This window comes from Euprymna scolopes, chromosome 29 (assembly GCF_053919585.1).
Source record: "Euprymna scolopes isolate OS-2025 chromosome 29, ASM5391958v1, whole genome shotgun sequence".
NCBI classification, from domain to species: Eukaryota; Metazoa; Mollusca; class Cephalopoda; order Sepiida; family Sepiolidae; genus Euprymna; species Euprymna scolopes.
The window spans coordinates 17,329,235-17,351,997 of NC_136510.1; the positions used below are offsets into that span (position 1 = coordinate 17,329,235).

At 33.7% G+C, this 22,763-nt stretch overlaps 1 protein-coding gene across 31 annotated transcripts in view; it reads left to right on the plus strand.

Annotated features, from left to right (window-relative positions):
* The window catches only part of LOC145252512 (dedicator of cytokinesis protein 3-like), a 468,467-nt gene that overhangs the window by 426,059 nt on the left and 19,645 nt on the right, over positions 1-22,763 (plus strand). For 24 of the 31 annotated variants that reach the window (XM_080112022.1, XM_080112023.1, XM_080112026.1 and 21 more), the window contains 2 exons: positions 17,054-17,108; positions 22,509-22,616. In XM_080112022.1, coding sequence (XP_079968148.1) covers positions 17,054-17,108; positions 22,509-22,616 — 163 coding nt within the window. The remainder of the gene's footprint in view (positions 1-17,053; positions 17,109-22,508; positions 22,617-22,763) is intronic. The other 7 variants (XM_080112032.1, XM_080112037.1, XM_080112043.1 and 4 more) reach the window with 1 other exon arrangement.

Consider the following 22,763-nt stretch of genomic DNA (forward strand, 5'->3'; position numbering starts at 1 on the left):
AAAAATAACAAATTCAAATCAACCAAACATCATGAATAAATATTTGAAGATATAAAGAACTATAAGCATAAAATTTCTTGCCAAAATGACCAGATTTTTTTTGCTGTCTTTACTTAAATTTTGTTTTTATTTTATATTTTGACTAAAATTCTTGAAAAAAAAATGGCCAAAAAACTTAAACTCTTTCTTCCCAAGGGTTTTTTCTTTTTTTTTCTTCTGTTCTTATAAGTTTATTTCCCAAGTTTTTATTTGAGACGTTGGTCCCATTTTGTTTTTTGTATTTAATTAAAATAAAATGTTTATTGTTTGAATCACAGATTTGTAAATTTTCCCAAATAATTGTTTTTTATAATTGTTTTTTGTTCACAAATTAAAAATGATACATTAAAAGATTCTGGATTTTTTCTCGCATTTTAATTCATCCATTTTCAATTCTCTTTTTCTTTGTAAAAAAAAAACCTGTTTAATCTATCTTGGAGAAATTAATCAATTTCCAGATAATTCTACAACAAATTTGTCATTTTTTTTTTTTACCGATAAATTGTTCGATTAAGCTTTCGGTGGACATTTTCTCATCATTATTGGTTGTTTTTCTTTTTGTTTGTTTTGTTTTTTAACTGAGTCTACACAATGTTGTGACCAATTTCTTTCTTCCAATCCTGGAATTACCGTTAATAATTTTGTTGCAAAAACATAACTATATTATATTTCTCTTAGTCTGTCCATTCGTCCTGCTTTTTCTCGGAGACTACTGGGCTGATTTGGCTGAAATTTTGTATGGACCTTTATGATAATGTGAAGCAAACTAAGTATTATGGTATTCGTTCGATGCACAGTTAGAGATTAATAAGGATTAGTCACCACAATACCACATTTACTCTAGAAGTTTTCTTGGTAACTACTGGACTGATCTGGGTGAAATTTTGTATAAACCTTTGTAATAATTAGGGCCAGGACAACAGCATATTCTTTTCATTGTTTTGACTCTCGAGTGTGTATCTGTTGATATTTTATATGCTTTTATATAGAGTGATGTGGTTCTCAGTTGATTAACTGTGTCTAGCTGTCGGATATATACTTGAGAGTCAAAACAATAAGAATATTCTGTTGTCATAGTCCTAGTAATAATCCATTCAATGTACAATTAGAGATTAATAGTGATTGGTTTTTAATACAAAACAAGCACAAATTTAACTATTCAACCATCAATTTGGCATGAAACATGGATCCTAAGTCAGCAGGCTATAACATTTACCCATTTTTAATGGACTAAAAAGTCTAGTATATATTTGTGTTCCATATTGTATACAGCATAATCACGTTGACACATTGGTTCCCATTAAATCACTGAAGTTAAGCAATGTTGTCTGGTCAGTACTAAATGGGTGACCATTTTGGACTTCCAGTTGCTGTATGTACTCTCTCCACTTATCTCAGCATTGTCTCCAACTGTCTTGGACTTCTTGCCACTGGACTCGAGCAGTGCCGATTCAGGAGAGGTGTGGTTGGCGATTGCGCAACCCTTGCCTCACAATTACAAACACAGCTACCCTTACAGAGGTGCCCATTGTCTCTTGAGACTGAATGGAGGCATTGAATATTGTAAAACATTCACAGCAAGAACTCGTCTTCTCAATATAAATAAGAAAAATTCGACATTAATTAAAAAAAAAAATTTTTATGGTTAATTTTACATTGTTACAGGAATGACCATAAAATTTAATTTTTTTTTTACCCCAAACAAGGCGTATTGCCACTTGGACGTAAGGGTTACTAATTGAGATCATGTCTACACGTGAGGAGTTGGGTCACAAGATTTCTGTTTGCGTTACATTTAAACTTCTGCATGTTAGTGCAGTCCGGGAATTAAGAAAAAGGGAGAGAATTCTGAAGTTTAGCAGTCTGCGGGAAGAAACTATTAGAGTAGAAGGCTTTCTGGCATCTAGGGACCTCAACAGTGAAGGGGTGGAATTTTGCTGCTTGTTGATATAGTTGGAAGTATTTACATCAAGGGGGAACATAATGAAAGGATTAACATGTGGTTCTCTGTCCTGTTTTACTTTGCTTTCCACTCGTGGAATAGTCCTGAATATTCAACTCATTTTCTGCATTATTTGGGTTATTCAGACTGCTATTCTCATCTTGATTGTTATTTCACAACATGGACCCATGGCACAATGGTTAAAGGTGCTGGTTGAAAATCAGTTCTAAGTGACAGCCTTCTGGATGTTGAAAGTTCAAACCTCACTACAGATGGCAATAATAAGTAAGAAAAAATACATAATAATTAACATTTCTATCTAGTCATTGCTGATCAAATGAGAACAATCTACCTCTTGTGGATTAAATAAGGGATTAAATTCGAAATTCTGTACAGGTTCCAGAGTTCGACATAAAGATGCACCTGGAGAAGGGTGGAGGCTATATCGTTCAAAACGTTGTGTGAATAACACTCAAGATGAGGACATTAGTCTGAACGATCCAGAAAAAGGCATAGGATTTTTACATTCAACATAAAAAGATGCACTTGAAGAAATAATACAGATTGTTAATTATTGTCTAAAATTTTTTTAGAAACACAAATATCAGTATCTTTATGTTGTATTGTTTGCAAATGGGAAATTGAATTACATTTTTTTTTTTATCTAAAAAAAAAAAAAATATTTCCTGTCCATTGCAAAACAATACAGACAAGTTATGAAAAGCAAATCCCTAAGACATATACATAAGATAGTACAACACAAAGAAAAAAAATGGGCAATAATGAAATCGAGAAAAAGTCTAAAACATTTGATTTCAGAACAGAAAATCATGCATTTCTTTATAATAACCCCGCCATGAAAAAACAGCATCTCAGAAATTTAGTGGTGGTTCTCCAAGAGGTAGAAATTTGTAGATTCTTGAGGAATGAACAACCGGTTATGCTACTTTTTTGTGTTGTTCGCTCAGCGTCAGGCATTCTGTCTTCCACTGAAAATGGAAGTTTATTGGGAATAGTCATGTGTGGTCCCCAGTCGGCATGAATATCTCGGTCATGGAGAGATGACATACAGCACCTAATATTTCCAAATGGCCGCCCATCTTGTACTAGTCAGGCTCAACGTTGCTTAACTTCAGTGATCTAACAGAAACCTGACGTGTCAACATTATCAAACTGTATTAATGCAATTCAATAAAAACAAGTGGGATGTGACGGGGATCAAGTAGTTAATGACACAAACTGACGATCTGGGTGTTCCAAGTTCGAATCCAGTTTGTTACGCAAAAATCCTTTTCACTTATGATGTTGACAACCTTCACGTGGTTCCTTCTGTAATCCCTGATGTTTTTCTAGAAAAAATTCTGACTAGAAAAATATTGGGGAAACCAATGCCAACAATCTTTAGATTCCTACAATAATTCTGGCGATGATGAATAAAAATAAGTTTAGAATGTTTTATTGAGGGTGGAGTGATGAGGCAGACAAGTGACCCTTAACTGGCATGAGACAAGGTGCAAGGACAAGGCAGCAATTTGGCCACAATGTCATCAGTGGGGATGACATAAAGGAGTCCCAGCTGTTGTTGTGATTGTTCTGAGATATATATATATATTTGTATCTCACTCGTTATAATTTCCAAACCAGAAGATGTATTTATTTTCACACTCATAGTATTTTATTTATATGTAAATGTAGTATGACTTACACATGGATTCTTGAGTAGTGGAAATTCACCAAACAACTCATTAGAGATAGATATGTGTTCCTCTGATGAGAAAAAAAACAAAAAAAAACAGTATATATATATATATATATATATATATATATATATATATATATATATATATATATATATATATATAGGAGAGTGGGCGATAAAAAGTAATTGTTTCTTATCGAAATAATATTGGAATTACCTCCCCCTCATCCCCAAATAAATAATTAAAAATTATTCATGGCGGGATTATTATATATATATAACACTGAGTATCTTTCATTCAAAAGTTTTGTTATTAAAATGTAAATTTTTTTATTTTAACTAATTTTGATTAAAATCAAAATTAGTTTCTAAATTTTGTTTTAATATTAAATTCTGAGATTTGATTAAAAAAGAAAAATTTCAGTTTTTTTTTTAAATGCTTGAAAGATGTTATTTTTTTAAGAACTTTTTACTTCATGTTTTAAAACTTTTCATTTATTCCACTTTCTCATTGTTTCAGCTCCAAATGGTACCGATACTTTTTTAATATTTTTTATTATTATTATTATTATTATTGAAGAGTCTTGTCATAGTTTTCCTAATGTCCTAAGCTTTCAAACCCTTTTGCGTTCATTCTGTTTGCTTTGTGTTGGACTCCGACGCATGCAATATCAAATTTCTCTATTAAAAAAATATATAAAATTTATTAGAAGTTAAAAAAAAAAAAAAATGATTTTTTTCATTCAGATATTTCAGTCAAATATTCAGTAAAACACTAACAAAGAAAATAAATACAAACAAAATAATATAAAATTAAATCTTTCTTTATTTACTCTGTTCATGGCCGTATGAAGTAAAAAGAAATGTTTATAAATATTGTTAATGACTTTGTCACTAGATGTCTTCAAGTCAAGGTCAGGTATAGAGAGACAGGGAAGAAGTTAACACCACAGGATTTTAACAATTATTTTTTATTATGTCCTATAGTTTTAGATTATTAACTTTCTATTGTTGTTCTTATATAATCTGTATAATTTGCTATAAAAATTGAATTGTCTTTGTCTAGGGTGACCCCTCCCCTCCTCAAAATAAATGTCACTCATGGAATGGCTATTAAAATTACCAACCTTGCTGCAATCTAACCATATTTAGTACAAATAAACTTCACTCTGTACTGGACTTGTTTTTAAAAAAATCCAATATATTTCATCAATTCTATCCAGCTTGATTTTTAGTAACATACACAGCAGATAGATACTATATAACTTTTCCAATCGACTTCAGGTATAATAAAATTCACAATCCTTTCTGCAGTCTGTTGTACATTCATAACTAAAACTTGTTGGAAAAATCTGATATAGACTTTATAGAGTTTATTTGTGCCAAACATTGTTGTGTTGCAAAAGAGATTGCAGATTTTATTAACGATTGCGTGAATGGCATTTTGAGGTGGATGGAAGTTTCACCATATATAACATGAAAACATTTTGTGGCGATGAGATTTTTTTTTTTTTTTTTTTTTCTATAAAAAGAATTTCTTCTGTCCACCCAAATATTAAATTCAAAAATTATGTTTGCATGGCGAAAATTTTATAGTAAATTAATGTTTTAATTTTTTTGATTTTGGAAATCTCTGCAAATGTTTTCCTGTAATCAGAATTGTGTCTTCAATGTTGAAAAGAAAATCTTTGCATTAAATGACTTGTCTCATTTTTGTTGTTTCTAGTTCTCGGTGTTCCCCTCCATTGTTGTCTCCCCTTTATGCACTGTTGCATGACATTCGTGACACTGGGTATAGCATAGATCAAATGACCTTGGGATTTTGAATGACCTTGTAATTTTGAATTGTCAAAAATACAATAATTTGCTTTTCAATCTACTTTGTATTTTGGGAGTTTTGGGATGAGGATTTCACTATTTGAATTGTCCGAACTACTATTCTCATCTTGGTTGTTATTTTCTCACCGTTTTAGATGATGTAGCCCCCGACCTTATCCAGGTGCATTTTTTTGAACTTGTAAATCTTTTTTAAACTCGGGGAATCTGTAGAGAATTGCAAACGAAACTCTTTATTTAATCCAAATGGGTAGTTTGTTCTTGTTCCATCAGCTATGATTGGGTAGAAGTCTTAAATAATTTGCAGTTGTATTCTTAGTGTCGTCTGTACTGAGGATTAAACCTTCAACATCCAGAAAACTGTCACTTAAAACTAATTATTACTTAGCAAATTTATCTATTGTACCATGGGTCCTTGTAGATCCTCTTCTAACGATTACTGAAACATACTATTCGTTTTTTGACTGTTATTTTCTCAACGTTTTAACCGATGCAGCCTCAGACTTTCTTTAGGCACATCTTTTTGAACTCAGGGGAACCTATCCGGAATTTCAAACTATTTATTAAATTATTATTTATTATTTAATCCACATGGATAGATGTTTCTTGTTCTTACTACAGATGATAATAACTAAGAATAACATAATAATTAACACTTCTACTTTACCATGGCTGACATAACGAGAACAATATACCTCGTGAATTAAATAAAGGTTTCAGTTTGAAATTTCATATAAGATTGCCAAGTTCGACACGAAGATTCATAATCTAGAAAGGATACATCTAGAGAAGGCCAGAGATGCTATCGGCTGAAATATTCGTGAAAATGACGATCAAGATGAGAAAAGATGTCCTCATAAAGAAAATAATACAAACTTGCTTGCATTTGGTTTTTGAGCAAGACGATGTCTCAAAAAAAAAAAAAAAAAGAAAAGAGGAGGCAGGAGTCTCCATACAAAATGATCGTCCCAGACGCGATTTGTGCCAACTGGTTAATCTGAGAAGTTGGTTTTCATTCGATTTAGTAATCCAGAGATTATTTCCCAAAACCTTGGATAATAAAACTTTCAGGAAATATAAATTCCAAAGGGATCATACCTTTACCAATTATGGTTTTAATTCATGAAATAAATCCTGTTGAATTTGAACTCGGCATGATTCTACAATTTGTGTCAGGATCCAATACACCAGTAGTGCAATACTTTCTAAACTATAAAACTGTATGCATCGTAGTTAAAGGCAGAATATTTAAAAGTAATCTTACAAGCTTGTGCATCTTTTTGCATCTTCAAATGCAGCCATTTTTTAGTCTATTAGACCTAAGAACATGAAATTTAGGAGAAAGATTGTTACAAGTCATAAGTCTACGCCTTTTGCATATCTTTTTAACTCAAATACAGGCGACTGGAGGCCACCTATGAATTTAATATTCCCCTGACACTTTTTCCTTTGGAGGAAGCTGATTCAACCCACTTAGGGTGAATACCATACAACAAACAAACAATAATATATATATATATATATATATATATATATATATATATATATATATATATAAAGGTCGTTCCAAAAGTAAAACCTTATTTTTAACTCAAAATGTTGAAGAGCTACGAAGACGAGAGTGGAGTGGTACCATTAAGATGAGCGACTTTTTGTGCTCCAGAATTTATTTTTCTACATAGTCACCACCATTCTCAATACACTTTTGACAGGATTACAATGACACATCCCTGATTCTGACGCACATCCATGATAGGGGTTGCTTTCTTAGAGTCTCACACCGTCAATATCTGCAAGAAAGATATGAAACTTTCATGTTATGAATGTATAAGTTAAGTCATCATAACAATGCAATTTGCAATCCTCTCTGATCCATTCGGGCGGAATAAAAAAGTAGGAGGCATTACTTTTAGAACGACCCTCATATATACATATATATTTTGGGTTCAAGTAAGTAATGGTTGACTTAAATATAAAGTTATACGCCCACCGCCAACCATTTCCACTAAAAATGGAAGTCTGTGAGAATTGACTGCCGTTTTATGGATCTGTGCATAAAATCATCAATTTCTTAATTTGTTTTTGTTTGGCATTCTGAGATTTTATGATAAATTTTTATTGTTTTGTGGTTTTTTGTTTTTCAGTTGTATCTGATTCGTTCTTATAAATTATTCAATCTATTTCTCAGTTTAATCATTTAAAAAAAATTTTTTTTTACAAATAAACATTTTCAAACTAAAAACCAGATTATACTAATCATGTCTGTTGTGTTTGACGATGAAAATTAAAGTCAGAATTTTTATGATATTTTATGTTTAGAAGTTTTGTGTCCACGTTATTTCTTCTCGCAATTCCGTTTTATTCTTTTCTATGCCCCATTTTCTTTTTTCAAATTTTCTTATTTTCTTTTTCATTTTTTTTTGTTTTGTTTTTGTTTTTCCCCCTTTTTTTTGCCTTTTTCTTTGTTTCTTCCATTTTTGTTCTGTTTTTTTGGGGGGGGTTGTTTTTTCTTTTTTGTTTTTCCTATTTTTGTCATCTTTTTTTTTTTGTCCATTTTTTGTTCGCTTTTCTCTGTCCCGTTTTTGTTTTTTTTTCTCTGATTCATTTTTTGTTCTTTTTCTCTGTCCCTTTTTTGTTCCTTTTTCTCTGTCCCTTTTTTGTTCCTTTTTCTCTGTCCCATTTTTGTTCTTTTTTCTCTGTCCCTTTTTTGTTCTTTTTTTCTCTGTCCCTTTTTTTTGTTCCTTTTTCTCTGTCCCTTTTTTGTTCTTTTTTCTGTCCTTTTTTTGTTCTTTTTTCTCTGTCCTTTTTTTTTTTGTTCTTTTTTCTCTGTCCTTTTTTTTTGTTCTTTTTTCTCTGTCCCTTCTCTGTCCCTTTTTTTGTTCCTTTTTCTCTGTCCCTTTTGTGTTCCTTTTTCTCTGTCCCTTTTTTGTTCCCTTTTATCTGTTCCTTTTTTGTTCTTTTTTCTTCCTTTTCCTGTTTTACTTTGTTTCGTTTTTGTGTCACCCCTTTTACATTCAAATTTTTTTTTCTCTCATTTCTTTTTAATTCTTCAGACTTATTATTTATAAATCTCATGGTTTTGCATTGGTAGGCTGAATGTACTTCATGCTCTCCCTCACCCCCAAACATTTGTCCATCTTATTCAATATGAAGGTTATTAAGTTTTTAAAAAAAAATCTGCCTTTTCGATTGTTTTTTTGTTTGTTTTTTTTTATGGAAAAAATATTTTTTAAATTCTTTTAAAAATTGTGTTAAAAGTCTAATGTTTAAATTCATTTTTGATACAATTATAGATAAAAAAAAAAAGTTTCCTGTATTTGTATGACCTTGAAAATAATATAAAATGTACAAATTTTCTCAAGTCTCGTTTTTCAATATTTAACTACATCTGTTCTATTTTAAACCAATTATCAAATTTTCGGTACTGGTACATTGTACGAACCCGATGTCGTTACGTTTGTATATTACAAAGCGGATTTCTCATAAATGTCCCGTATGGCTGGGTCAACAATGTTAGGTACTTGTGCATCTATGTTACTACGCTGAAATAACATTATTTAGAAAACCATTCTTAATATAGGTAGGGTGTTTTGTAACTGTTTTGTACTTTTACCTAATAATTTAATAAATAAAACTTGAAAATGCTATTAAAAGAAAAAAAAAACAATAATTTTAATAGCACTTGGCATGTTTCAGTGGCGACATCAGGTGCCAGTAGAGCCCGAGCGAACATTTACAAGAAATCTAGTTTGTAATATACACAATTCCATACAAAGTACTAGCACAAAATTTCCTTTTCAATTTGTGAGTCTGACATGTTTCTGCTTTGCAGATTATTTTTCTCTTTTTCATATTTATTTCAAAATTCTCCCAAAATAATTCTCTTTGGAAGATTTACTTTGGGTTTTATTACTTTTTTTTGTTAAAAGTTTGTTTGAAAATCTTTTGATTTTTGATTTTTTTTTCTCCATTTTATTTACGCATTTGTTTGGATTTCAAGAGTGACCGAAAAGAAACAATTAAAAATCTCTGAGAAGATTCCATTTTCTTCTCAAAATGACTTTTGTAGAATGCAATTTCTGTCAAAATGATTCTTGAATTCAACAACAGGATTAGGCCAGCGTTGGAAAATCCTATTTTTCTTTGATTTAGGAACAAAAGAAACGACCATAATTTTTACTTTTGTTTTTAAGCTTTAATTTGAGCCAAAAATTGTGATCCATTCTTCAGTTTAATTGTTTCAAGATCAATTATGAAGTACACAATGTAATCAGATTTCAACCATTTTATTTAGCTATTAATAATGGTTGCGTGTACAATTGTGACCTTTCGAAAATGATTTCCAGCCTTTAAACTGGCGAATGGAAAGTAAATTTTGGGTTGAATTAAAGTTTAATGACAAAGTCAAGTATTATGGTCTCGTTGTCCTAATCAAATGAAAACATGATTTTTATATTAATCCTTCTGTTGTATTAAAGAAACAAGTATGCTATCTTTCCCTCTGTCTGTCTCTCCATTTTAAAATTAACATTTTTTCTCTCCCCCCCCCTCTCTCTCTCTCTCTCTCTCTTCACATTCCTCTCTAAACCTTTTCTTTCTCGTTCTTTTTTGTCTTGTTCTTTTTTCCATCTCGCTCCCCCCCCCTCTCTCTCTCTCTCTCTCTTGCCTTTTTTTTTTTTTTACTATTGTGGTCTTTACAAAATGATTTCAAGCCTTTAAACTGGAAAAGTAAGTTTTGGCTTGAATTCGAGTTTAATGGCAAAAGTCAGTATTATGGTCCAGTTGTCCTAAACCAAGGAAAACATAAATGTTAGACTGTGCCCCTGTCGTATTAAAGGACTAAGTATGTTTTCTCTCTCTCCATTTTCAAATTCTTTTCTGTCTCTTTTCTTTTTTTTATCTGTCTTTTCTAGTTACCCTTTTTTTCTTTTATCTCATACTATCTCTCTTCCTCTCTTCTCTCTTATTCTTTTTTCTCTCTATTGCCTTTTTCTCTTTCTGTCTCTCTTTTTTGTCTCACCCTCCCTAGTTTCTCTTTCTCTCTTTCTCATCCTCTTCTCTCTCTCTAGTATATAAATTTAGAATTTGTCAAAATAACATTTTGATCAAATTTGTCATTTTTTTTAACACTATATCCGGTCACATATATCTTTTAACTAGCAGGCCACCCGGTGTTGCCCAGTCCTAAAATATGCATAAAATTATATTTTAATTCATACATAAACTGTAACATGTGCATTATGTTTTTTTCTAAATAGTTCACTCTAAGTAAAAAAAAAAAAAAAAAAAAAAAAAAGAAAAGAAAGAAAATACTCAGGCTGAGATCCAAACCAAAACATAAAGACAGTGAGTCAAGCACAATAACCATTAGGCCGGCTTGACACAATCTTTAAAAAGTGTTTCCAAACTTGCTTATTTTTACATAATGAATGTGTCATGTGAACCATTCATGCATGTACATTCGTGGAACAGTTCACAAACAAATAAAAATCCGACAACCCTCACATACAAATTTTTCAATTTTGACCCCTTAGCAGCCCGTTTTTCCGGATGAAAACTGATTAAAAAGTTTTCCACATGTCTGAATACCCTCTATACTAATTTTCAAGTTTGTATATCAAAAATCCGTTGAGTATATAGGTTGAGAAGTATCCTCACACACACACATTCTCACTTTTATAGATATATCTATAAATATAAAAGGGAAAATGTGTGTATGTATGTTCGCTTTTTGTGTATGCCCATGAAAGGCTTTTTTTCCGGCGACTTCTCGAGGCCGTCGCTCATTCTTACAACTTTTTATATCACGTCGAAATAATATCTACGAGTTACGAACGGGGGTCGCGTGTGTATTTAATTTGCCCGACTTTCATAAGCTAAATATTCAACATTTTTCGATCACCGCGTGTAGATTCGCCTTCTTTGTATAATAAAAGCGAAACTACTTCTGGCGGCATTGTTCCGGTCATGATCGCCGGAAACGTCCGAAAGCAATCAGCTTTGATCAATGTGGAGTTTCTCCTTATATCAGACAATTGCTATTCAATTTGGACACTCCCCTGTTTATGGGGAGCTGGTTTTCCCACAGCATCTTGGGGAAACAAATAAAAATAAAAAATGCTGCCTCGCAGTAAATAAAATACTGCCCTGCAGTCAAAGTTGACCTCATTAAGTCACTAAGTACGGACATCTGCCAATTTTTAATACTTAAATAAATTCAAACATGTTTCCATTACTATTTCGTGGTGGCCCAGTGGTTAACGATGCACTTTTTTTTTTTTCACACTTTAATTTCCAACTTCGACTCAAGGGTTTGGGTTCGATCCTTCATACTTACCTACCAAAAAAATTTTTTATTTTACCCCCCCCCCAACACAAACACCCGGGTGTTTTGATTTACCTAAAACCACACACACCTCCAAACACCCGGGCAACGCCGGGTACCCCCGCTAGTAGGTAGATAAAAGAAACTTTATGATAAATTTTTAGTAGATATTCATTTATGTTAATTAGCTAATCACATCATAGCATTTGTTGCAAATAAGAACGAACAAACTCCTGAAAGAGGGAGAGAGAGTTATTAGTTGTAAAAATTAAACCTTCAACCCCCAGAAGACTTACACATGAAATTGATTGTTAATAAACACCTTTATCTGTGGCATCACAGACCTTGATAATAATTAAAAATGACATTATAATTAATAGTTTTATTTGGTCTTAACTGATGGAACCGGAACAATCTACCCCCCCCCCGTATATGAACAGTTCACTTTGAAATTCTGCATATGTTCCTCAGTTCAATATAAGGATTCCTAAGTTAAAAAAGAAGGTCTGAGATTACATTGGCTGAAATGCTATGAAAATAATCAAAATGAGAAAAATGATCTAAATACATAAATACAGGGTGGAACGATAAAAGTGTCGCCCTAAAAACACCACTACAGCTTTTTTTTTTCAAAACTTTTACTGTAAAAATCAATTCAGGTAACTTGATTATGCAGTAGAGCTGACATCTATTCAATATAGACACCTTCAATCTCAATCACCACCTCGATACGGATCCGGAACTCGGAGCATGCCTTTTCCACAAGCGCCAGCGGAAGCTCTGCGTATACTGGGCAGATGGCAGCGATCAGGCTGGTTTTGGTGTTGTGGGAGGTTATGTTGGTGATGTTCTTGACGTATGACCAAATGAAGTAGTCCAGCAGGCTCAAGTCTGGGAAGGAGAGGAGGCTACTTAGAGAAGGTTACTAAGTCGTAGCACTCCTTTTGAAGCCAAGCCTGGGTCTCTTTGGACTTGTGGGCCAGTGCCGAGTCCTGCTGTCACACTCAGTGTCTGCTAGCGGCCAACTAATTGCGCCAGGGGATCACTATACTCTTCAGCACATCGAGGTACACTTAGGTGTTGACTTTCAAGCCGATTTCAAAAATGTGAGGTAGGATAATATGCCCCTCACTTGAAACCACACCAAAGACCATAACCGTGGCCGGAAACTTTCTTTTTATTACCCTGGGCACGTCCTTGTTATTCGTGGCAATCCAGTGATGCATTTTTTTTTTGGGGGGGGGGCTGGCAATGGTCCTGTTGTCATAACTTGGATCGGTAGAGAGCATGAATTGTACAGTGGTGCATCTCCAATCTTGCTCGTTAAATATTGGGTCACTTTCAGACATGATAGAAGGCTCCTATCGCTCTGTATATTTGTACACAACTGGCCAACTAGTGGATGGTTTGCAAAAAAAACAAAAAACAAAAAAAAACGATTTTCATATAATGGAAATAGAATCATGTCGCCTTTTGTTTTTTAAGAGCGATAATTTTATATACTGTTATCCAAATTCTGGATCAACCTCACTTAGGAAATGCTGCGTTATTTTTTAGATAAATTATAGTCTCAAATCCTTTTTTTTTTTTTAAATTATGATAAGTACTACATTTGAACATTGAGGCCTGTTTTATATCCATGTGAGAAGAATGTCAAATTTGTATTTTGGTAAAAAAAAAAAAACCCAAAAAAATCACACATCTACAGCTCAACTTAAATGCCATTAATTTACATTTTGAAAATAAGTTATTTTTTTATTTTTTTTTTATTTTTTTTTTATTTACAAAGGCATCACCACATTATCAAGGCCCAGAGGCCACTCAAGGATAAGGGTTAAAGAGTGTACAGTAGAAGTTGGTCAATATAGTAATCATTAGTAATGAAAATTTGGTAAATTTAATAACTTATATGGAACGGCTCATCAAGAACTTATTTACTTTAGACTTGAACAAAACCATATTGTAGTCAGCCGGAAAGCAGGAAAACGGAAGACAATTCCACAGGCGTACAGTTCTAAGAAAGAAGCTTTGTTCATGGAATCTACGTTTAGGTTTAGGCACAGATAAAGAGTGGGGGAAATTATTGATAGTGTTTACAGCTAGACGAGTGTTTCTTGTGAAAGTTTGGCGAGGGGGGACCATAGATTGAAGCTCAGTTGAACACTTTCCATGAAAATAACGATACATCAGAGACAAACTCGCAACATCTCTTCTGTGAGATAGAGGTTGCAAGGAGGAGAAAAGGACATCTCCTACGAGGCTACGAAGTCTATTTTGAACTCTATCAAGGCAGGACAAGTTCTTTCTAGCAGCTCCTGCCCAGATGTGGCAACAGTATTCCATCCTTGGACGTACCTGGCTCTTATATAGATAGAGAATAGCATCAGCAGTGAGATATCTACTGGATCGATAGAAAGATCCCACCATTTTTCCAGCGGCCTTGGCAACAGATTTGATATACGTGTTCCATTTAAGATCAGGAGTAATGGTCAAGCCCAGAAGCTTGTCAAAACTTGAGGCCTCCTGAAGACGAGAGCCATTCATTTCAATTGATGACAAATGTGGATTAGAATGTTGATGATGTAAAGAGAGAAGCTTGGTTTTAGATGCATTAAAAGTAACCAGCCACTCCTTTCCCCATTGTACTACGTGCTCAAGATCAGAGGAGAGAGAATTGGAGAGAACTTGCTCGTTTACTGTCTTAGATGTGGTACCATAAATGGTAGTGTCGTCAGCATAAATGTCTACAAATGATGTAAGGATATGATTTGGAAGATCATTAATGTAGATCAGGAAAAGAGTTGGGCCCAGGATGGATCCCTGAGGGACACCGGCATTAATATTGTGAGCTTCTGATTTTTGCCCCTCAACTACTACTCTTATGAATCTATCAGAAAGAAATGATTTAATAATTGAGAAGACTTTTCCAGCTATACCATAGCTAGCGATCTTATGAAGTAAACCTTTATGCCATACCCTATCAAAGGCTTTAGATATGTCAAGAGCAATTGCCCTAGAAAGATTGCCACCGTCGAGAGATTTGCTAATCCTATGCGATATAACTGTAAGGACATCTGCTGTAGATCTAGCAGAACGGAAACCATATTGAGTGTCACTAAGAAGGTTATTTTTGTTGAGATGTTTGATTACTTCTGTATTTAATACAGATTCTAGCAACTTACTCATGACGCACAGGAGACTTATTGGCCTGTACTGAGAGGGGGATGAGCGATCACCTGAATTCTTAAATACAGGGCATACTGATGAGATTTTCCAGGGAGATGGGAAACTATTCTCCTTAAGACAACGTTTAAACAGTTTTGTAAGTATGGGCGCTAGTTCAGGTTGAAGTTTTTTGAGTACTATAATTGGAATACCATCAGGGCCAGTTGCTTTACTGGAATCAAGGTTTTTGATTAGCTTGGCAACATCACGTACAGATATACGTATATCACATAGCGTGTTTTCTGATACAAGAGGAAATATTGGGGGTTGGCGGTCTTGGTCGCAAAGGGTAGAATTAGCTGCAAAGTTCTTGACAAAGAGTTTGGCTTTGTCTGATGCTGACGAGATTACCTCAGATCCATTGATAATAGTTGGGATGGAGCACACGCTTCTGTTCAGGATTCTGTTTGCTATTTGCCAAAACTGGTGGGAACCAAGCCGCTGCTCAGCTACTTTGGACTTAACAGATTGAGCATACAACTCTCTTGCGTTCCTTATTACTTTCTTACAATGGTTGCTGGCAGTCCTGAAAACGGCTTTATTTTCCATACATCTATTACGTTTGAAGCAGTGGAAAAAGTGATTTCTGTGCGCAATGGCAGCAGCACATTCTGGAGAGAACCATGGCTGGCTGTTAGGTTTTTGCTGAAATTTTTTAGAGGGTATGAAATGGTCAATACCTACAATTAACCATTCAGTTAGGTCTAATACTATAGAGGACACATCCTTTTTAAACATGGAATGCAGAGGTAGATCAGATATAAATGTACGGAAGCTATCCCAGTCAGCCTTAGTGTATCGATATACTGTACGATGAAGAGGTACGTCTGGGGACTTATTACATTTCATTTTTATCTTAATTGATACAACAGAGTGGTCGGAAGATCCAAGAGGCGACAGAACAGAAACTGAACATAGTTCAGGGCAAGTTGTGAGAAAAAGGTCTAGTAGGCTCGCATACTGGCCGTCATTATCGGGCACACGGGTAGGTTCCTGAACAATCTGAGTGAGGTCATAGGCAATGGAGAAATCATGACAGAACCTCCCCTCATCATCGGTCTTGTTTGAGTGGGTCAACCATTCGACGTTGTGAACATTGAAGTCTCCACATACGTGAATGTTAGCTGAAGGATAAGTAGAAAGGACTTGGTCAATTTTCTCAGATATGCTTTGAAAGATAGTAACTCCGCTGTTGTGGGGGCGATAGAGAGTAAATATAAATGCAGTAGTGTGAGCTAAAGCAACCCGGAAGCACATATAAGGTAAGTTAGGATCTTCCCTGGAGATGTCCCTCCCACATGGAAAGCTATCTTTAATATAGGCACATATTCCATGCCCATGGCGATCTTGGGGGTCAGATTTAGAAGTTAAGTTAGAGTATCCTGTAATTGCAAACTCATCAAGGGAAATAGCCTGTCCAATGCCAGTTTCACTTAAAAATAAAAGGTCTGGTTTAGTCTCCTGTAATTGGGTTTCAACCTCTGGAAGGTTAGAACGTAGACCCCTGATGTTGGAGAAGGAGACATGGTAGTAGGGGTCTACGTTGGAAGTTGGAGAACCGGGTTTAATCGTGTATTTTTTCTTGAAACATTATTGAAGTTGTGTCTTCCCAATATTCTTAACTTTATCTTTATTGAATCAAAATATCCACTAAAAAATCTACTAATCACATTTAATCTTCCATTAATATGGATTACACCTGACATTAATAATACCTTAAGCTTCTGCTTTTTTAACTAACATCGGTAAATAATTTAATTCTTTCTAATAAATCCTTTACGATTATTCACTTTCATATATATATATATATATATATATATATATATATATATATATATATATATATATATATATATATATATATATATATAAATTTTATCTGGAAAAACTTTTTTCTATTTATTTTTTGCTTTGTTTTATTTAGTTCTATTTGATTTTGTTTTATGTTTTGTGCAATTTTGACGATTGTTCTTTTGCTTTTCAACAGATTGCAATGAAGCCATCTTCCCAAACAGGATCTGGACAAAGTGAACCCACAAAAAGTAATTAAAAAAAAATTTTTTTTATTTTGCTTTCCCTTATAACTTTTTTAATTTTAGATTGAATTTAATCCAACTAGATTACATATATCTGTGCTGTCATATGGCCCATTGCTACATCAAATGAATTTTTCAACTTTCTTCTTTTTTTTTTTCTTTACTTTTCAATTTTTTTTCATTATAAATTGAATTTGAATTTAATCCAACCAAGCAACATATCTGCACTGTCATATGGTCCCATTGCTACATGGATACTCTAGGTTGGATTTTTCAACTTTGCCTCTGCTGTAATTTTCTAGTTTAAATTATGCCTTCTCCCTTTTTGCATTTCAAATTTTTTTTTTTTTTTTTTTTTTTTTGCTTAAGAAAAAAAAAAAAAACAAGCAATGATTTTGTTGTTAGTTCACAATTACTCGTTCCTGAGTCTGGTGGATTATGGAAGTACCACAAATAAATTGGCAATCACCCCCCCCCCCTGCTTCCTCAGAGTGTACCTCATCTTGTCCATTTCGAGATGCTTTCCTCCTCCTATCTCTTTTGCTATTTGCCTCCTCTATTTCACTTCCAATCCTATCCTATACCTTGAAGTTCTTTCAATCGTACAATATGTCTAAGTTGCATCTTTTAACTGCAGTTAAGACATTTTCACGGGGCCCAATTGAAACCCCGCAGTAGTTTGGGATTAATGCATAAGAAAAAGAATATAAGGCCCAATTTATTGCTAGTTGTTGTTCTAAACTTTCTTGTTGGAGGCATAATCTGGGATTTTACAAAAGCAGTACATCTTCATAGCTTGTATCCACCTCTAGATCTGCTATTAAGGTAAACAATTTACAGATGTACAACTTTCAATATGTGAACTGCCAAATGGTTTCTTTGTAGGTTCTTGTTTTGTAGTTTTATAAATTTAGCTGGACAGACACACATACAATTGGAAGATCTGTGGAGAGATGCAATTGACAGATCGAACATCTGGGAACATGAACCACCACCGATAACATCAAATGGAAAAGTGACCGTGTTCTATGATAAAGATATACAGGCACCAGACACATACAAGGCAAGGCCATCGTATGTGTCTGGCGCCTGTATATCTTTATCATAGAACACGGTCACTTTTCCATTTGACGTCACAGTCCCAAATGATTTTGGCCTTAATAGAGTTGAACGGGAAAAGATAACAGATATCAGGACCTAAAAAATTATCTAAAAACGACATGGTCTTTGAAAGAAATAAACGTTATACCGGTTGTGATAGGAGCAACTGGCTTAATAAAAAAGAATCTTCAGAAATACTTAGAAACAATCCCTGAAAGACCAAGCTGTAACAAAATACAAATAGCAGCCATAAAAGGGACAGTATCTATTCTTAAAAGAACCCTCGAATATAAATTTAAATCATAACAAAATCAAGTGTTAGCTCCAGGAGGGAGCCCCTTGATCTCTTAAAACTTACTGAAGTTAAATAAAAAAACCAAAAAAAAACCTGGCCTTTATACAATAGATATCGAATGGTGTGATCTACTGAGTTTTTTATGCTATAATATGTGATCTAACTCTATAATAGGTTAGGGTTGATGAGTAGATCACATTAGAAATGTAAACAACTTGGTAGGTTACACCATTCAGTATCTATTATATAAAGGGAAGTTGTCTGTGTGCATATCCAACTAAAACTGTAAAACTACAAAACAAACATCCATAAAGTTGGTAGTTTTCTTGATTGACTTGACTATACATTCTTAGTATAGTTAATGCTTTGCACCAGAATAGATTGAGAACATATTAAAAGAATGGATAATGGTGTGGAAGGAGTAAGGAAGTCAGAACACCACAGTTGATTGGCCAAATAAAGAATTTCATGGATGAGGACCATCGTGTGTTTAAAGGAAGTCAGAACACCACAGTTGATTGGCCAAATAAAGAATTTCATGGATGAGGACCATCGTGTGTTTATAGAGACAATAAGTGCACAGTTTGATGTCAGTGTGGGAACTGTACACACAATTATCCGCAAGAAACTAAAGATGCAAAAGATTTGTAAAAAGTTTTTTCCCAAGGATGCTTAGAAAAGATTACAGACTATTTGACGAAGATGGGCATCGACAGGTCCTCAGCCTCCCTATTGTGCAGACTTTGCTCCCTGTGACTCTTGGTTATTCCCTAAGCTCAAGTACCTTAAAGGCCACCGTTATGAAATAGTTGAGAAGATGAAAGAGACTGTGATGAGGAGTATTGACATGCTCACACAAGAGGACTTCAATATGGCCTTCCAGAAGTTGTTGGAACGTTACAACAAGTGCATTGCAGCTGGAGAAGATTACTTTGAAGGGAACTAGAGTTTCATGTGTGTACTAGATTAGAATAGATTGAGGTGGCGTGGACATATCAAAAGGCTGGATAATGCAAACCCAATCAGCAGATGTAGGTTTATTGAGGTTGATAGATTTAGAGAGAAGGATAGAATATGTAAGACATGGAGTCAGTTAAGGATGAATTTAGGAAGTTTGAGATTACAACCAGGCCTTGCACAAGACCAAGAGGCCTAGAAAAGAGCCATCAGTCAAAATTATCCAATCTGTGCTAGCATGTAAAGAGGCCTGGATAAGAGTTATGAAGAAAACCGTTCCATCTATGCTAACATGGAAACAGATATTAAATGATGATGTTGCCCTGAATGAATAATATCTAAAATTTAGAACAAATTCATTCTTTGATCTCAAACTGGTGCAAATTTCCTCAGCTTTTCCTTTATTTGATAGACTAATTAAAGAGAAGTAACTCTTAAATTTTTTTTCAGAGAGTTATTTCCCTTATGCCAACATATTCCTCAAGTAATCTATAAAAAAGAGTGTGTGTGTGTGTGTGTGTGTGTGTGTGTGTCCAGAGAGAGGAATAGGCTGGACAGAGAATAAACATAGAGGGAGAAGGAAACTGAACAGAGGGAGATAGAAGTTTTAATAAGAATATGTTACACTGTTGTCCCAGGCGATGCCAAGTAATCCTGCAAATATCACATATTGGGAGAACAACCATACAACAACATAGGAACACATTTGTCTAATATGTAAGCAGAGAGCAATGTTCCTGCCATTATGAAAATGAACTAGAGGTTTATAGATGCCGTTATTGCTGTTGAATGAATTTAACTTCTGCACTGAGCCCACAAACATCATGGTTAAGGATTGTCTAGTTTACATGAATCTTACTTATTGGCTCTTATTTGTTATATATATGATGGAAACTATAGAAGTTAATCAATGTTGAGCCTGACCAGTACTAAAATGGGTGACTATTTGGGAATTCCAGATGCTATATGTGCTCTCCGCTTATCTCAGCATTGTTTCCAGTGAGTTTTGGGCTTCTCCTTGCCACTGGACCCAAGCAGTGTCAATTCAGGAGAGGTTCAGTTGGGGATTGAACAGCTATCCTTACAAGGGTGCCCATTGTCTCTTGAGACTGAATAGAGACATTTATTATATATATATATATATATATATATATTTGTTTACTGTTTTTTTGGAAAGAATTTCAACAAAGTGCTCGATTACAAAGAAAACCCTTTTTTCAATATAAGAGCTTAATATTTATTTTCTCACCTTCTATACAATTTTAAATATATATATATATATATATATATATATATACACACACAGACTTTCCAATCGAGGGATTTTCCTCAGCCAATACCACCAAAGTCTGATCCATTTTTGAGGTGACTTTTTCTCCGTTGACTGAGATATTGTCCTGTGCAGTACTTTTGCCTTTTCATCCTTCGAGAAAGGGATTAGTTTATTGCGAATTGCCCGAGGCGCCCTACTGGAGAGTGCTGAAGAGAAATGCTCAAGTTTTTTTTGGCGACAAGAGTGTTCTTCTAAGATACTGGCTTTGCAAATCTTACTTTCCCAACCTTGTGTCATATCTTCCTGCCGTGGCATCATATACTAAAACTTTTACATTGTAGATATTCTGGAAATTGAACGTTCATTAACTAAAAATCGTTATGATTAAAAGGACATAAGAAAGGCAGAAAATGAATATATGACAGGTGGGGAAAGTTCGAAAAGTAATGTTAGATAAAAGTGCACAAGTCAAAATGAATCTAAAATTAAATGACATCTTATTTTTTTTTTACTATATTTGAAATTCAGTCAAGAGTTACTTCCCTTCGATTCACCGAATTTGTATTTAAACTGAAAAAGTTTAATTACCTCCCTTGAATTTGGAACAGAATATCCAACGAAGATAATCCAACATAGAAAACAATCTAATTACCAATTTAACAAGAGTTAAACATTATTTTCTTAATTCATTTTAGGCGGCTGGGTGGTCTGAGGTAGTCGACTGACTTTCTATTTGTTTTCTGGCTTCTCTTCAACACTTGGAAGTGCTTTTGGAAAACTTATGTGCTGCAAAGCAAAAGAATTGATGCCTCCTCCCTATAAAAGCAAAAATAACAAAAATAAAAAAACTGTATAACGTACATACCTGTGACGGAATCGTATACCGAAAATCATGTAAATTGAAAATGTAGTTTTATTTTATAAAAAGAAAATCAAATTTTATGGCTAAACGATGATCATCGATCTCTAAACGCTATTTGGGGGGGGGGTAATTAAAAATAATTCAAATTTTTTGTGAGATTTTAGAAAGTAATCCTTAACATGGGTAAAGGGAAGCATTGGAAAATTGTATATTGGTAAAGTTCAAATTTGCTTAAAATTATTTTCTTTATAAAAATAAAACTACTCAATCAATTTACATGATTTTTGATGCATGATATTTTCTTGTGGTCACAGGTTTGTATATCATAAAGATTTTTCAGTGCTTGTATAGAGTGGTGATCTTTTAAACAAATGCATTTCGGGTGACAACGTTACTACATGCTTACATGTCATGTCAGAATTAATATAAATTCTAAAAATCATGAAAAATGATCCAATAGAAAAATAATTACAAGTAAAAATAGAATTCATCAAATTATCAAGTTTTATTGTGGAAGAGTTGTGCACCCAATTCAGTATGAAAAATTTGACTTGAATTGACTTAAATCAAAGATCTACTATTTTTAAACACACAATCACAGAATGTATTTTGTGGGTGAAATTTATTGCTAAAAATACCTCACGCACAGCTACTGGATCATTTTTTGGAATTTATACTAATTTCAACATGACGCATGAAATGCTTTGGTTTAGAATATCACCAATTTACACAAGCACCAATTTTTCCTTATTTTTGTTTTTTATGGACAAGCACCAAAACATTTTACAATCAAATGACCTATAATATTTAATCTTTATTTTTTTTAATACGGTATGACAGAGGGAATGTTTTGTGATGCGTTTGTGCATTGGTTGCTTTATTTATTTTTTTCCTTCCCTTTTCCCGCGCTTTTTTCAGCTGCTTCATCCTATGCAATCTTAAGTGCGTGTAAAGATAATCCGACTCGACAAACTCTTTCTTGTTATACAAAGTCTGAGACAAATGTTAGCGCCAGAAAATCTTCCGGTAAGTCTTTAAAAAAAAAAAAAAAAGATCTGTGTCTTTTTTGTTGTTTTGTGAATGTGTCATTTATTCAGACTATGATTCTCATATATTAATTTTTTTTTTTTTTTAATTGGAATTCATTATTGAGATGAGTATTATTTATTAATA